Raw genomic sequence first — 16,186 nt, forward strand, 5'->3', positions numbered from 1 at the left:
GGTGACCAAACACTTGCTGAGCCTGAGGGCTGAAATGACACTGCAAGATGTTGGTCAAGTTCAACTGGCAATGTGCAGGATGAGCCAATTCTAAGTGTTCACTGTTAGGTATGTCTGTGAAAGTGCTTCAAGTCCATTTTAGCATGAAGGACAACCCACAAATATGGAATCCATGATAAAGGAGAATTGGCTTTAAATTTTAGCCTGAACTTGTCTCCTATATCTACAAAACTAACTGTTGAAATGTTGTTTGAGATTAAAAGGCATCTCTAGATTTGTTATGGGGGGAAAAAAACTCTTACCATATATGAACCACAATTTTTATAATCAAATTGAATTTTATCTATTTTTAATGCAGAAACATTTTCTGTGAACTCCTTGGCTTATGTGTAAAAAATCTATCACTTAGACATTTTTGGTTTTGTTTTCCCCTTAAATTTTCAACAACTGCTTAAAACTATATGTTTGTGTGCTATGTAAGTTGTGTTTCCGAATATTGTGTACAATACAAAAAAATAGATAGAGGGAGTCCTGGCAACAGAGTCTGTCCCACAGAACAGGCCGGGTGAGGGGGACTACATTTCCATTCAGGGGTTTCTGGGATCTGAAGGAACAAGATCTGCTGGGATTTCTGTGTAGTCTGCAGAGGCCCTCAGGTGGTCTAATAACTTTACAGAAAGGATGTACCCACTTTATCCTAAGCAAAAGTAGCTGAGAAGAGAATGCACACTTTTTGTTGGTGGCACTCTGGACTCTATTCTGCTCTTGCTCCCTGCTGCAAGTCCATCATAAATTTCTACTACCTTAATACCTTCTCAGGTAGTGGCATATTGGCTTTGGTGTCTGCTGTTTTACCCCTAAAATCTTATCAGGAGCTGTATCCAAACTGGGGCTACAATTTGTTTTCACAGTCTTTGGCCTAGGAACCATTTTAATGAGTAGTGTCATTGGAATAGATAAGAACATAGGCCCACTGGAGGATGCTGGAGCTCTTCTAATCAAGCCACATGGAGTACCTCCAGATTCGGTTAAGTCAAACAAATTTCAACATGATGTTTCTGAGGAAGAACCCACACACAAGCATGTGGAGTTGTAAACAGTTGAGTACTTGAACCAAAGTATTCAACAGCAGTATAAAAAACAGTCCGTCTTACATCTATCACAAATTGTTAGAGTATTTTTAACTACTTGAAGAAAAGTGTGGATTTTTTTTTTTTAAGGAATTAAGAAAAAGTACAATTGGACTGAGCACGGGGTCCCCAATGGAGGAATTAGAGAAGGGACTGAGGGAGCTGAGGAGGTTTGCAGCCCCATGGGGGGAGCAACAGTGTCAACCACCCAGACCCCTCCGGAGCTCCTAGGGACTGGACCACCAACCAAAGAGTACACATGAAGGGACTCATAGCTCTGGCTGCATATGTGGGAGAGGATGGCCTTGTTGGATATAAGTGGTAGAAGCAGCCCTTGGGCCTGAGGGGGTTTGATGCCCCAGTGTAGTGGAATGCAAAGGTGGGAAGGCAGGCGTGGGTGGGTGGGTGGGGGAGTACCCTCATAGAGGCAGGGGAGGGGGAATGGGGTAGGGGTTTCTGGAGGGGAGACCTGGAAAGGGGATAATATTTGAAATGTAAATAAAGAAAATAAATTAATGTAAATAAAGAAAAAAGAAAAAGAGAAAGTACATATTTGCCATAGTTCATATTGTGGGTGTTGAAAGGGTATTAAGAAAACCTTAGTGTCTGGGTTGTAGCTCACCATCACAGAGTACTGATACCAGTGTGCAATATTACATTAAAAAAAGTGGCTACAAATGGCGTTCTCAGAGTATAAAGGCATTGCACTGAAAGGGGCAGCCTTCCCCCCAGCTGGAAGGTGCTATTGAACAGGAAGTACTCACTCTTTGGAGCATCATTATTAGATTGTTCTTCTCTTTCACAAAGTGATCTTGTTCCCTCTGAGCCTGCTGAACGATGTGACTGGCTTGCTTCTTCAATGCAGAAATTTTTTCCTGGGAGACAAAAGTAGTCATCGAACGATGCACATTAGACAATCAAAAGTTCGTCCTGGCCAAGGAAGAGCTAGGTCTTTAGAACCTGGATCACCTGCCCACATTTTAGTTAGCAGAGGACTACCAATGGTCACCTAGGGATAAGAACCATTGACTTTTGACTGACCAAGCTCAGTTCTTCTTGACTTACAGCCAGTGCCGTTCACATGATTTGAAAAATTATTCTGAAAGATTCAGAAGTCAACAGGAAATCTTGTTTTAGAGCATCCATTGATTTTGTTTTTTGAGTATGTGTTGGTTTTTTAGCATTCCAGTAGGAAAAAAAATAGAATTTCTTCATGAAGCCAGAAGTCACTTTCTCTGTCCTTTTTTCTATCAATTTTATCCCTCAGTTTCACCAAATCAGTACCATGTTATAGAGTATGATTATAAATTATGGAATAAATGTTAAATTCTGGGCTGGGCATCCAGGTGTTTGGGGATAGGTGGAGTCTGTAGTAAACAGTGATTTCCTACTGGTCTGTTGCTAGTGGTAACAGACTCTCAGCATTGAGAATTACCAATCAACAGAAAGAAAAATACCTAAGTAGATTTTGTTCGTAGAGTTATTCTAAATCTAGTTACTTCAACTGACAGAGGGAGCGATTTGAAACAAACAGCTGATTGTCTATGGGTTTTGTTTTTTTTTTTTGTGAGTACAATAATGGGGTGTATATTAGCCATAAATACCTCTATAGCATTACATTATTAGAGCAACTGTACAATGCCTCAGTTTATATAGTGCAGTGTACCCTTTGTCACTTGGTGCGGGCCAGATGTGACTTACACAAAAGGATATTCAGATCCAGAGACAGACAGAGCCCACAGCTATATGAATGACTATATCAGTGAGGAACCATGCCCCATGGTTAATAGTAACTTTCCATCTCTCACATCAAGCATCACCCGACAAATTACCTTCCTAGCCACGATGTTCCGCTGATATTCTGCCACCTCCCGCAGGAGCTGTTGAGTCAAGTTCTCCTTTTCTTCATCCAGACGGCTCTCGTGCTCAAGCTGCTGGAATTCCAGGTCTTCAAAGTGTTTGCTCTCAACATCCAACAGGTCGGCATCCTGTGAAGGAGACAGAATGAAAAGGAAGCACACTAGAGAAGCTGCAGTCTTTTCAGTGTAAAATTACTCATGCCCGTACAGATGCCTGGTTCAGCACTGTGGGGGCTAGAATGAGAGGATGACAGTAAGCCCAGCCATGGCTGTGAGAAGGGAAAGGTCAGTTTGGGGTTTTTCTGTGTATGCAAAAATGTTCCCTTTCAAGCCAGTAGGTGGCTTCAAATAGACAGTGAAGTATAAAAATATTCCCATAGAAGACACCTAAATATGATTTACAGACCAAATAGTCTCTTAAGGAAATTATTGTTTCCCATATTTCTCATATGGAATATAATATAAAATAATAACAGGTGAAAATAGCTCACATATTAGTCCTAAAGCACACCAGAGGTCTTTTAGGGGGCTACATGCACCCCAAGTGCAGTAATACAATCCCCTGGGGTATAAAGAGGAAACAGGAAACTTTCTTTATGTTTAGTGTTTGGTGCTTATTTTTATTTTCAACTTTGTGTTTCTTATTTCTTCTTTTTTTCTTTCCTTGTTTTGTACCCCCTCTGTCTCTCCTCTTTCTCTCCTTCCCTCTCCCTCTCTCCCTCTTTTCCCATTCTCTTGGATAGGGTCTCTTTGTATAGCTCCAGTTCACCTGTAGCTCACCATCCTCCTGCCTCAACCTCCACAGTGTTGGGATCACAGGTATGTGCTACTGTACCTACCTCAATTCCTTCAACTGTTTTCTAGTGTACACACAGGAGACAAATATACATATATATATTTCTATGAATTTGAGCATCACATATATAAAATGTTGATCAGCCATGCAATAAATTTTTATTATAGTTATTACATTGAATTATTGACTATATAGTGTAGAAAAGGGATACACGCTCAAGAAACCAACACCTGAGCATGAACTCTGTTGAGGACATTACTCTAGGCTCAGCAACTGTAACCAATGTGGTAGTCTGGTAAGGAAAATTAATAACAAAGCATATGCTTGCGTGAAGCAGATAACATGTGGGAAGCTTCTGATTGTTCTCCTCAAATTTTCTGTGAAGACAAAACTCCCTTAAAAAAAAAAAAAGCATTTGAAGGGCTGAAGAGATGGCTCAGAAGTTAAGAGCTCATATTGCTCTTCCAGTGGTCCTGAGTTTGGTTCCCAGCACCCATATTGGGCAGCTAGTAACTGCCGGTAATTCCAACTTAGGGGAGATCTAACGCTCCTAACAGGTTTGGGCACCTTAGTGCCCCTGTGCACACATGCATACACCCACACTCAGATATGGACATGCGCATAACTATTTTTTAAAAATACATCTTTTTAGAAAGGCACCTGGAGAGCAAGATTCTTTCAACTGAGCCTTTATGGATCCATTACAATTCTTTACACATCTCTTCATTGACAGAGTAGAGCTAAATCTCTCACCAGGAACAGGGAGAGTGTACAGTTTAGGTTTATGTCAACATTACCAAGCTAGAGTCATCTGAGAAGAGGAAACCTCAATTGAGAAAATGCTTCCCTAAGATTAGGCTGTAGGCAGACCCTTAGGGTATGTTATCAAGGGAGTAGGGGACACCCTGGGAGGGTGGATCTGGGTTCTATAAGCAAGCAGTATGCCTCCAAGACCTCTTCATCAGCTCCTGCTTCTAGGCTCCTGCCCTTTTGAGTTTCTGCCTTGGTTTCCCTCAGTGGACTTTTGACTTGTGATATGTAAACCAAATAAACCCTTTCCTCTTCATGTTGCTTTGGTCATGGTATTTCATCATAGCGATAGTAACCCTAATTAAGACAGCTATTCAAAAAGTTAGGTATCATTACCCCAAGAATAACCTTGAAGACAGTTAAGGAAGGTCAAAAATGATGAAAATAAATAGGTGTCTTTAAATTCTGAAAGTTCTTGAAAACAGGAATAGATTCATACATTGTCTTTGTGCGTGGGTTGGGACACATTATGCAAATTATTCTTTTTTTGTTTTGTTTTGTTTTGCTTTGTTTTTACAAGACAGGGTTTGTCTGTATAGCCCTGGATGTCCTGGAATTCACTCTATAGATCAGGCTGGCCTTGAACTCAGAAATCCACCTACCTTTGCCTCCCAAGTGCTGGGATTAAAGGCATACACCACCACTGCCCGATATATGTAAATTATTCTTGAGTTCATTAAAAATATTCCTGTACTTTTGGAGCCATGACCAGTATTCCAAATGTGGCCTATGTAGAATATTTATATATTATACCTTATAAATAATACTTTGCTAAAAGGAAAAGTCAGTTGGATGCTGTGGCTCTGCAGTGCCAAGATATTTAGGGCATTCCTTTTGCTGTTGTTCAATTCAGTCAGTGAAGAGAGTTTAAAATAAGCTCTATGTCACTACATAATTTCTCCTTTTGGGTTTTACTCATAGATAAAGTATGATTTTTTTTTTCAATTGGAATCTATCTCTACAATAAAAATATTCTAGAGAGGATTCACAGGAAACCAATTAGTTGCCATGAATTAGAGATAAAATGACACCAATAAGGTTATTTTGCTGATACACGCGGGATTATGGAAGCATAGCACAAGGAAAGTGCAATTTGCAAAATATTCACATTGGGGTGTAGTAGCACTTGGGAAGCTGAGGCAGAAGGATCTTGAGTTGTAAGACTCTGTCTTGGGAGGATGTAGGTGTGTGTGTGTGTGTGTGTGTATGTGTGTGTGTGTGTGTTAGAGAGAGACAGACAGAGACAGAGAGAGACAGAGAGAGACAGAGAGTTTCTCTAGGCCAAATTTTAAAAAGTAAACTATGAAGATGTTTTAAGATATTGTGAATACATATACGCACTCATTAGTTTATCTAGGGTATCTCAGTATCTTGATGTAAACTTCAGATAATATTTTCAGCTTATCAGAGATTTCTAAAGGAATTCCGTACTTACAGGAATTAAGAGAGAATTAAAATGTATCTTAAACAAAATGTCTTCTTGAAATAATGTACTAGATGATATATTTATTCATACAGGTACATATAATTAAGTTCTCAAGATCTTCCAATTAAGCTTAATTTGAGGTTAAAGATAATTAAAATAAAAAAGTTAAAGTCTCCATGTTGGCTTGTGAATCACCATTAAAGTGTGCATATGGCCCACAATGTACACAATGCTAGCTAGCTGCTTGCTCCACACGTGGTTACTACAAAGCACACTGAGAGACAGCAACAAAGTCACCCATTGGTTTGCAGCAATTATTTAAACCACTGAATGAAAATAATAGCATATATGGTAGAAAAGCCGACAGTGCAGCTAGACTCAATACTCAGATGCCGTGAGAGAGGCCATCTCTTCAGGAACCTAAACCTAAACCATCCTCACGTGCTCATATCAACGCTGAACGAAAGCTATGAGGAAAGAAATAAAGCCTTCAAAACTTTAGATAATGAGATTTGTGAAAGGGAGTTTGAGACAGGTGTAGTCTAACTGAGACAGAAGAACAGACACAGGCAGCTCTCAGTCAAGTCCATGGGCAGCTGAATGAAGAATGGAACAAAACTTCACTCACTGACATCACAGGACCATGTCCCTCTATTGGCTGGCAGGTGAAAGGGCAACTGGAACACACGGATGCAGCTAGAAAACTTCTGTGCCATTCCATGTTTTTTCTTTACTTACTTACTTTCTTTCTTTCTTTCTTTCTTTCTTTCTTTCTTTCTTTCTTTCTTTCTTTTTTCCTGATTTGTGTTTTATTTATAAATTATTTTGGAGATAAAAGAAACATAGAAGCTCTTATCTCTTTTTTAAGTGTATTATCTGATAATTTTCATGTAGATTTACATGGACAATTTTAAAAGTATACATACTATTGTAACAAAAATTTCACCCGTAAGATTTGCACACTTTTACAGTGTGAAGCATCATAATCACAGACAGTTCAATGGCTGCAGGTATGACAAAACTGAATATGACATTCCAGTTTTGTAAAATGTGAGTAGAATTGGGATACCTAAAAGGGCCCCCACCTGCTCAGAGGAGAAGAGGAGGGAGATGGGAATAAGGATTGTGGGAAGGGGTGACTGGGAGGGGGGCAGTGAGCAGGATGTAAAGTGAATGAATAAAAATAATAATCATAAATAATTTTTTCAAAAAGTCACACTTAAAAAAGATAGAGTTGGGCCATTTCGTTTTTGGTTTTTGTTTTTGTTTTGTGGAATAATTTTTTGAGTTTATAAGGCAGATATTTAGGTTTTCCTTGCCCAGTAGTGGGAAAGAAAGAGGAAAACAGATGTGGTATGGCTGGGCATGGTTGTAGGAACAAGTTCATGATGGGTAAAGCCCAGCTCTGGAGGCAAACTGAGATGGAGTCCGGGGTGTATAAACCTCTCTCCATAGCATGTGCAGAGGCAAACACTCCTCAAGCTTTTGCAATACACAGAGGTAAGTGTGCAGACTTTCCCAGTTACATAGGAAGGCACTGAGGTCCACATGAGCTGAAGATCTTTTCCTAGACTATGGGAAAAAGTGGATTTTAGAGCCATTGATGGATCAGGAGACTCCCAGTTATAGGTGTCGAGGATAGAATATTTTTAAAGCCAGAAAACCCAAACCAACAATCTAGAGTAGAAGTTCTCAACCTTCCTAGTGCTGCAACTCCTTTATACAGTTCTTCATGTTGTGGTGAGCCCCAACTATAAAACTATTTTGGGAGATCCTTCATAACTGCAATGTTGCTACTGTTCTGAATCATAATATGAATATCTGATGTGTGACTCCCAAGGGGTCAGGACCCATAGGTTGAAAAGCCACCTATGAGCAACAGTTACAACAAACAGCATCAGAATACTGCCCCAGACAGTTGTCTGCCTCACCCACATTAACAGCAGAAACTATCCTGGCAAATAAAAGGCACTCATAATCCCAGTTTTTGTCTTCTTCCCTGAGAGCTGTCCAGGACTGGCAAGTCTTTCAGAACTAAACACCAGCCAGTACTAAACTCAGCTTCTTTCCTTTGTCTCTGAAGCAGTGATTTAGGTGTCCCATATGCACAAGTTGCTAGACCAACACAATTCAGCTCTAGCTTTCGAATGAGCTCACGGCCTAAGATGATGCTCCTCCTATCCATTTCCTTTTTATCTCATGTGGCATGCCACCTAGTGGAACTACTTGTAAGAAACTAGACTATGACTAGTTTTATGCCTTTGGGAAGCTCTTGCAGTCTGAAGGGAGATGTGTTGTAACAACACAAGAAGTTCTGAATATGAACGAAATTCCTGTGAGGTAAGAGGTTGAGTCAAGAAACTGGTGAAGACCTACACGGACGCCAAGGGAATGGGATCATGAGATCTCTTACTAGGAGGTGAGTGAGCACAAGCTAATGAAAGGGCGTATGATCAGAATTTTTCCTCTGGAGAGGGTGAGGAAGGAGTGTGTTCATATTTGATGGAGCCACTGTTAGCATTGTTTCCTTTCTTCCTTTGAGATTTTTTTACACATATATAAATTTATGAGTCATCCAAAACAATCAGACTATGTAAACAGTAACTAGTGATATTAACAACCTCGCATTTTTAATAGAATCTAGAAAAAAGGCTTATGAAGAACATAGGTTCATGAACAACTAGAGGAAAAAGAAGAATAAAATGTATAAGCATGCTAAAGACTTAGACAAAAATCATGAACATAGTGCTAAATTATTATCAATAAATAAAAACAGCATAAAAAGAATATAAAGTACAGCATTCCCATCTCTTGTATAAGCTGGCATAAAATATAATTAAAAACTAAAATAATTCCACAAATATTAGTCTCTTTGAGATTATTTTTATCACCAAGTTTCCAGAGAAGTGTGAGATAAAGGGACAGGTAGTTTTCTTTTCATGGCAGTGGCCTTACAGAATAAAATAAGTGAAGGGAAAAGATAGCTTGCAAAAGACATTCTTTAAATAATATTGTAAGAAATAAGTGATGCTGAGTACACTGTAGCTTAACTTGTTTGCACTGATACTTTTTAATATTTGTTTATTTGAGACAAGGTCTTGCCATGCAACTCTGGTTGGGTAGAACTCACTAGCAAGACCAGGCTGGCCTCTAGAGTACCAGGCATATGGCGCTATGCCTAGTCTCTTAAGGTTCTTTCAACCTCTGAAACACATCAAATGGTGTTTAACTGCAATTTCTCATTGCCTAGCAACGTTTCCAGAGATAGTAAATAATTTTGTAATAAAGGTCACAGAAATTTTTTCAAGAGTGCTATCATAACTGAATTTCTGCTTGCTCATTCTTACAAAGTACAAGCCAAGCTTGAATGAAAGACGCCTTCTTGTCTACTCCTGTGAAATCATAAATCATTACTCACTTAAGCCTAATCACTATTCCTGTGATTCCTTGAGAGGTGCAGGGCTGTCAATGTTTACTTCTCAGGGGCCATTGTGGATTTGGACTGCTGGTTCAGAGATGATCCAGTTCTCAAGATACTATTAAATAATACGTGGCTCTGCCAGCGTTTGTGAAGTTATCCACTTACAAAGGCTCTTTTTAGAAAGTAACCAGCATGGCTCTGTTAGACCTTGCCAGCATTAAAGAATAGGAGAATGAGCTGGTAACACTGAACTAGCAGGTCCATGCTCCACGATCCTCTTAAAAATTAAGATATCTGGATGAGACGATCTAGATGGCATCTGTAATATTCCACATCTTTGATTTGGTGTTTTATTGTTGCCATCATGCTAAAAAGTTCAATGTCTCTAAACAGTAGGAAGAAAAGAGTCAATAGTTGAGGCCTGGGGGTACGAACAGAATAGGGTAATTTTTAAACAAGAGCATAAAATCAAGCTAAGAGGAAAGACATTCAAGGACAAACAATACTCACGATATAGTAGCGGAAGACGTCAGTTGAACTTAAATGCTACAATCTTGGTGGTTCCAGAAACATTTCTGTAGTATAAACTAGAGACAGCCCTAACAAGGGATTTTTCAACCAATTAACAGAGAACCATATATATTGTTAGCATGCATATTTATGTTTTTAAGGATCTAAAAACTAGATCTTGGGCAAATGTATGCTCTGTTAAGTAGTAAGTAACAGGTAAGCAGAACTTAATAGCAAAGAAAAACAAACAAACAAACAAACAAACCAAACCAGCGGTACATTCCTGTTTGCTACTGACCCTCTTGAGTTGTTGCTGTAACTGCTCCCTCATGGACTCAGGACAATTGTCCAGCTGGGTCTTCTGCTCGGAGTACAGCTCCTGAAGCCTCTCTAGCTTTTCCCTTTCAGCATCAAGCTTTACCTTCTCCTGAAGTTCAGAAATCAGAAAAGAGAAGGATGGGCATTAACTTTCACACCCCAGGCAGGTGCTAGCGAGCATCCCTGGTGGTAACAAACAGGCATAAGCATTCACTAGGAATGAACAAACAGAGCTTGTTAGTGGTTAGGGCAAAGAGGTAAGAACAGAATGGAAGATCCTGCCTTCTTCAGACAGCCTCCTTCACCAGGTACTGACACCTGCCATTATTTCTTCCCTCCTTCCTGCTACCACATACAGAATGGGGGTCAGGGTGAGGGGATGCAAAGAATAAGCAGCGCTGGTCCATGGTCTGCAAGGAACAGAAGAGATGCTGGCTACATCATATGCTATCTGGGCCAAGAGTCCTTTGTCAGAAAACTGGATAAAGCAGGGGAGCTGTTGATTTACCTTTAAGTACCCTCATGACCCAAACTGCTAGAGCATTTGCTAGATTGCTTCAAGAAATTTCTGCTCTCCAGTCAGAGTTGCTCTAGGCTTGTTCCTGGCCACCTTTTCCTCCCTCTGAAATGGTTCTAACAATAGGGAAAGCTCAGAGATGAAATGAAAAAAATCCAGAGATAAGCTCTAACTCAGATACAGAGACGGAGAGAAGAAATGATTGCCAGGCTGATTCAAGCTTCAACAGAGTAGAATCAGGTAGTTTGGAAACAATGCTTAGACATTGACCCTGCAGACACAAGCCTCTTTACAATGACATCTCTTCCTGGAAAAGATAGGGCAGGAAAGAAAGAAAGAAAGAAAGAAAGAAAGAAAGAAAGAAAGAAAGAAAGAAAGAAAGAAAGAAAGAAAGAAAGAAAAGGAGGAGGGGAGGGGAGGAAGGAGGGAAGGAGGGAGGAATGGAGGGAGGGAGGGAGGGAGGAAGGAAGGAAGGAAGGAGGAAGGGACTAACCTTGTGAATTAAGGAGAGACTCCCAAATCCAGCAGAAAAAAGAGGGAAGTGACTCTGATATAAGTGGTAAATACTTTACATGCAGTGGTGGCACGGCCCTCTTGAATTTAACACTATTTGAAGGAGAGTTTAGGCAAGATTCTTCCACATTTAACTTTCAGTGTAAACAAATCCACTGAGATTTGACCCCATCAGTAAGTTAAATGACTTCAAATCCACTGAGATTTGACCCCATCAGTAAGTTAATTGACTGATGCATGCTTTTTCTGTCACAAAAGATAGTTTCAAGAAGATGAAGATTTCAAACGGTCCTGTAAAATTGTCTTTTCTGTCATATTTTTATACAGCCATGATTTCCTACATAAATACATACCTAGCTTCTTGAAAGAAATATTATTGTTCACATCTAAAACTATATGACATTAGCACCCATCTAGGGTGAGATAAGTCTCCACTTTTTAGGTGATTTTAAATTTCAAAGGTATTTTACAAATGTATTTTATTTTCCTCAAAATAATTGAACCCAGTAGTCATAAAGTTGAGAAGCCTGCCCCATTTACCAATCTAGAATAATTAATTCTACAACAGCATTAACAATGTACAATTCTCCTAACCTTCCACTGTTCATTTACCCACTGCATAACTACAGAGCCAGCACACAGTTAACAGAGAAACTGTTCACAGAGAGCAGAATGCACCAAGTCTGCTAGGTTTAGTTACTCGATTTAGAACCTACATAAGTCTCTTAATATAAACAGCAATACACACACTTGCTAATTTCTGACTAAAAAAAAGTTATTTCCTATATATCAAAGACATAGCAAAATAAGTGTATTCAAAACAGAGTTCTAGTTCTAAATACTGGGTCATCAGACTTAACAGCATCTCTAGTTCTAGACAGAAAATTATAAAAATAAAAACGACTATGCAAGACCTACAATGGAAAGTTATTAATATGGAAAGCCACTGCCCTACAACACCGGTCTCAGACTAGAAGACATTACCAAATCATTGCTCTATGTATTCATCATTTTAAATTGTTAATAATAAACACAAATAAACAACTTGAAAAAAAATACCTCATGTTTACACAGTGCCTTCTGTCTGAGATGCTGGAAGCGTTTCACAATTCCATACAAGGGCGAGGTTAAAAGAATTATGCAAGCAGGCACCATTAGACCCTTTTGTGGCTTCACAGTGTGTACCAGGAATGCTCTTGACCACGACTTAGGTCTCAGAGCAAAGGCTCGCTGGGGCCCAATGCCAGGGCAAAGGAAGCAAGAGGGGAAGGATGCACTGGAGGATTAGCGGCAGGTGGGCTCAGCCAGATCACAGAGGTGATTGACATCACTCCCTGGAAGCCCTGGGACAACTCAGAGCCAGAAAGAAACTAATATTCCTCTGTTCTATTGATAGAGCAGGAAACTACTAAGAGCGAAGGCATCACCTTCCACAAGGAAGGAAAAAAAAGCATTCCAGAGTTCCAGGATTCTTGCTTTTTCACATGTAAATTATTAAAATGGAGTGTCCTTCCCTCTCCCGGGCTTAAGAAAGTAAAGGCTCCTATTTTAAAGACTATAGGGGCATTTTTCCAAACACCAAAATAGAAATGAATATAATGTTTTCAAAAAGATTTGTTTCTCTTAAGATTTAAACCTATTTTTAAGAGTTAAATGACTTTAAAATGTAACAAACTTTGCTCTGTTTAAAAATAAAGTTATATAAAGATAAAGTACTCTCCAGCAAAAGCCCAGTTTACAAAAGAAGGGTCATAAATCCAAGAACAGAATAATGTGACCTCAGAGGCTGACTGTTCCTTTAGGGACATTTCTTTGTTCTAGGTTTCCTTGTTTGCTGGTGATGCATGGGCAAAATTCAGCTGGGTCAATGCCTATTGCAAGGTCCTGACTGTTTTGAACATTTTAGACAGATCTCCTGAAAGTTCTCTACTCATAAAATCAATGGTAAGCTAGTTATAGATAAATAAGTAGAAATCAGTGTACGAATGTTGGCATGATCAACTGTCCCTCAGTAACTTCAAGAGATTGCTTCTGGGACCACCAAGGTAAACAAAGTCCACACATGCTCAAACGTTATATAAAATGGCATAGCATTTGCATGTAGCTCACTCCATCTATCTGCACGGCTTAAATCACCTCTAGATTACTTATTATACTTAATACAATGCAAATGATGTTCGAACAGTTGTTATACGGAACTGGGCAGGGAAATAATGGCATTTGTTACATGTGTTTAGGACAGACATTTGTTGTTGTTTTAAATATCACTGACTCTTGATTAGCCGAATCTGTGAATATGATCTCCAAGGATGCAGACAGCTGGCTCTATTTATTTTTTGCAGGTGATTTGTTCATTCATTCAATAAAGACTAAAAGAGCACTGGAGACTGACAAAGGAAGGGTTGCTCATTGTCCTTTTACTGAAAAATTCTTTCAGCCCAGGGGTTGGTTCGCTGCTCTGTCTACTCAATGGGATAACACAGCAAGGATTTACTGATCCTAGTTCCAAACCTTGTCTCGGTCACTACTATAGAGATAGAAGACAGATGAAGAAACGTTTTAAAAACTCTCCTTCTGCTTTCGTCCATGTTGTCAGGTTAAGAACCTGGGCTTAGTCGTCTGAGACTAAAAGAGGCAGTGGCAATTACAATTTCATCTTTTAATGACACGACACAGGCATTCAAAAACCAATCAAATATTGTTCTCAAGGGCTGGGGAAAGGACTCAAGTTTGAGGCCTTGAGTTTAAGTGTCCAGGCATGTGACCCTGATGTGGCAGCATGTATCTGTGATGCCAGCCTGGGAAGCAGGAGAGCCAGTTGGCCTGGTGTATTCCTCAGTGAATAAAGACTGCCTCAAACAAGGACAAACACCCAAGGCAGCCTTCTGACCCCCACAGGAGTGTCATGGCACATGTATACCTATGCTCTCATGGGACACACACATAAAGAAAGAAAATTCCTAAAGTCATTGACTCTGTCTTAACTTCACAGCATAAAAAGCCTATATAAGTAAGTTCCCAACTGTAGATTTTTTTAAATTATGTATTATTCAAGTGAAATGCTTTGAGGAAACATAACAAAGGATGAATTGTGACAGACCCTACAGCCCAATAACATGCAGGGAGGAGGAGAGAGTTCAAGCTCAGGTGCCAATGTCTGCTTTCAAATCATACAAAGGCCAGGAGTTTTTATGTTTACTCTAAACAATTTCAATTCATATACAAGAGTAGCCAATATTCATTTAAATAACTCAAGATCAATCCCTGTAAAAGTACTTACTTTTCTAGATCTTTTGGTTAAAGGACTTATGTAAGTTTTCTCTCTTCTCAGTTGTATTCTTAAAGGAAGAAACTGAAAGGTAACTTGCTGACTCTGTGTGAATGTCTAATAGTATACCTGTGATGGCTATTCTTGGTTGTCAAGTTGACTTACACCTGGAATGAACTACAATCCAGAAATGGAGGGCACACCTGTGATCCAGATCTTGAAGCAGGAACACACAGGTTTCTGATTTGGATCTCAACATGGAGATCTTGAGGCATAGTAGCCATGAAAAGCTTAGGCTCTGGCAAGGTAGTACATGCCTTGAATTCCAGGAGACTGAGGCAAACAGATCTCTGAGTTCAAGGTCAGCCCAGGACAAAGTTAGTTCCAGATCTAGGGGTAATGATACGCACCTTTAATCTGACCCACACCTTCTGCTAGAGGCTTACATAAGGACATTGGACATTGGAAGAAGATTCGCTCTTCTTCACCTGCTTGCACTTACTTGTCAGCATATCTGTTGGAATTTACTTCTTCAGGATTCCAGTTTATACAGAAGAACAGCTGAAACAACTAGCCTTGTGGAGCAACTATTAGATTCTCGGACTTCCTATTCACAGGTGCCCATTGTTGAGTTAGTTGGACTGCAGGTTGTTAAGTCATTACAATATATTCCATTAATATATAGAGAAATTCTGTAAGTTCTGTGACTCCAGACAGTCCTGGCTAATACAATATCCAAAATATTGTTAGGTAAATGACAAAGATCATTTTACCATATGTAAGCCTACGACTCTCAATAACCAGGTGCTTCCAGGTCATCCTGAGAAGATGCCAAATAGAACAAAGGACAACCAGTTTCATTTGACTTCAAATGAATAACTCATATTTTTGTATAAGCACAATCCACATTTTTGCCTGAGCTATATAGATTTAAAGACTTGTTCTCTTCTTAGCTGAAATTCAAGCATAACCAAGTTTCCTGAACTTATACTTGCTAGCACTCCCAATTCTGCTAGTTTAAAAACAATGGTATCAAGAATTAAGACCCACTTACGTAATTTTCAAATGCTCTAGCTCATATATAGCTCATATATAGCTCATATATAGTGCACAGAGTAGACACTCAGGCCATGCTAATGCATACAGCCCTGGCTCAAGTTTGGAGCTGATTTAGCAAGGGTTAGATTTGTGGTCCAGAAGCCATGGGGGTTCTGGCATTTATTTACCTGGCATTTATTTGCACAGTTAACGGGTACTCTGTGTATAAAAGTGAGGTAAATCTGAACAGAGGACTGACTGCTGCAATCAAGAAACACTAGGAATAAACAAAAAATAAGTCCCATCTGGAATCCAGTTGGTTTAATCCTTAAATCCCGTGATCCAGTTCCACTTGCTTTGGTCAGGGAGATGACTTTGAAATATAAGAAAGAGGCCCCAGGAAAGGGCCAGTTCCTCCTAACCCTAACCTTGACCATGACCTGGCAAATGTGCTCACCCCTGGAATTATAATGCCTGAGAGGAAGGTGAGCCAGACTGGTGCCCTTAACCCCAGCTAAGAAGGAAGGAAAGGGAGGAAGTAGTATTCTGGTAAGATAATAATGAGGAATAAAATGTAGCC

The 16,186-nt window shown here is 39.6% G+C and overlaps 1 protein-coding gene across 8 annotated transcripts in view; it reads right to left on the minus strand.

Moving 5' to 3' along the window:
- The window catches only part of Phldb2 (pleckstrin homology like domain family B member 2), a 96,586-nt gene that overhangs the window by 29,727 nt on the left and 50,673 nt on the right, over positions 1-16,186 (minus strand). For 6 of the 8 annotated variants that reach the window (XM_031364008.1, XM_031364012.1, XM_031364010.1 and 3 more), the window contains exons 6-8: positions 10,251-10,379; positions 2,963-3,118; positions 1,895-2,005 (exon numbers count right to left, since the gene is read on the minus strand). In XM_031364008.1, the coding sequence (XP_031219868.1) occupies positions 1,895-2,005; positions 2,963-3,118; positions 10,251-10,379 (396 nt within the window). The remainder of the gene's footprint in view (positions 1-1,894; positions 2,006-2,962; positions 3,119-10,250; positions 10,380-16,186) is intronic. The other 2 variants (XM_031364011.1, XM_031364013.1) reach the window with 1 other exon arrangement.

The sequence above is a fragment of the Mastomys coucha genome, unplaced genomic scaffold (genome assembly GCF_008632895.1).
Source record: "Mastomys coucha isolate ucsf_1 unplaced genomic scaffold, UCSF_Mcou_1 pScaffold12, whole genome shotgun sequence".
NCBI lineage: Eukaryota > Metazoa > Chordata > Mammalia > Rodentia > Muridae > Mastomys > Mastomys coucha.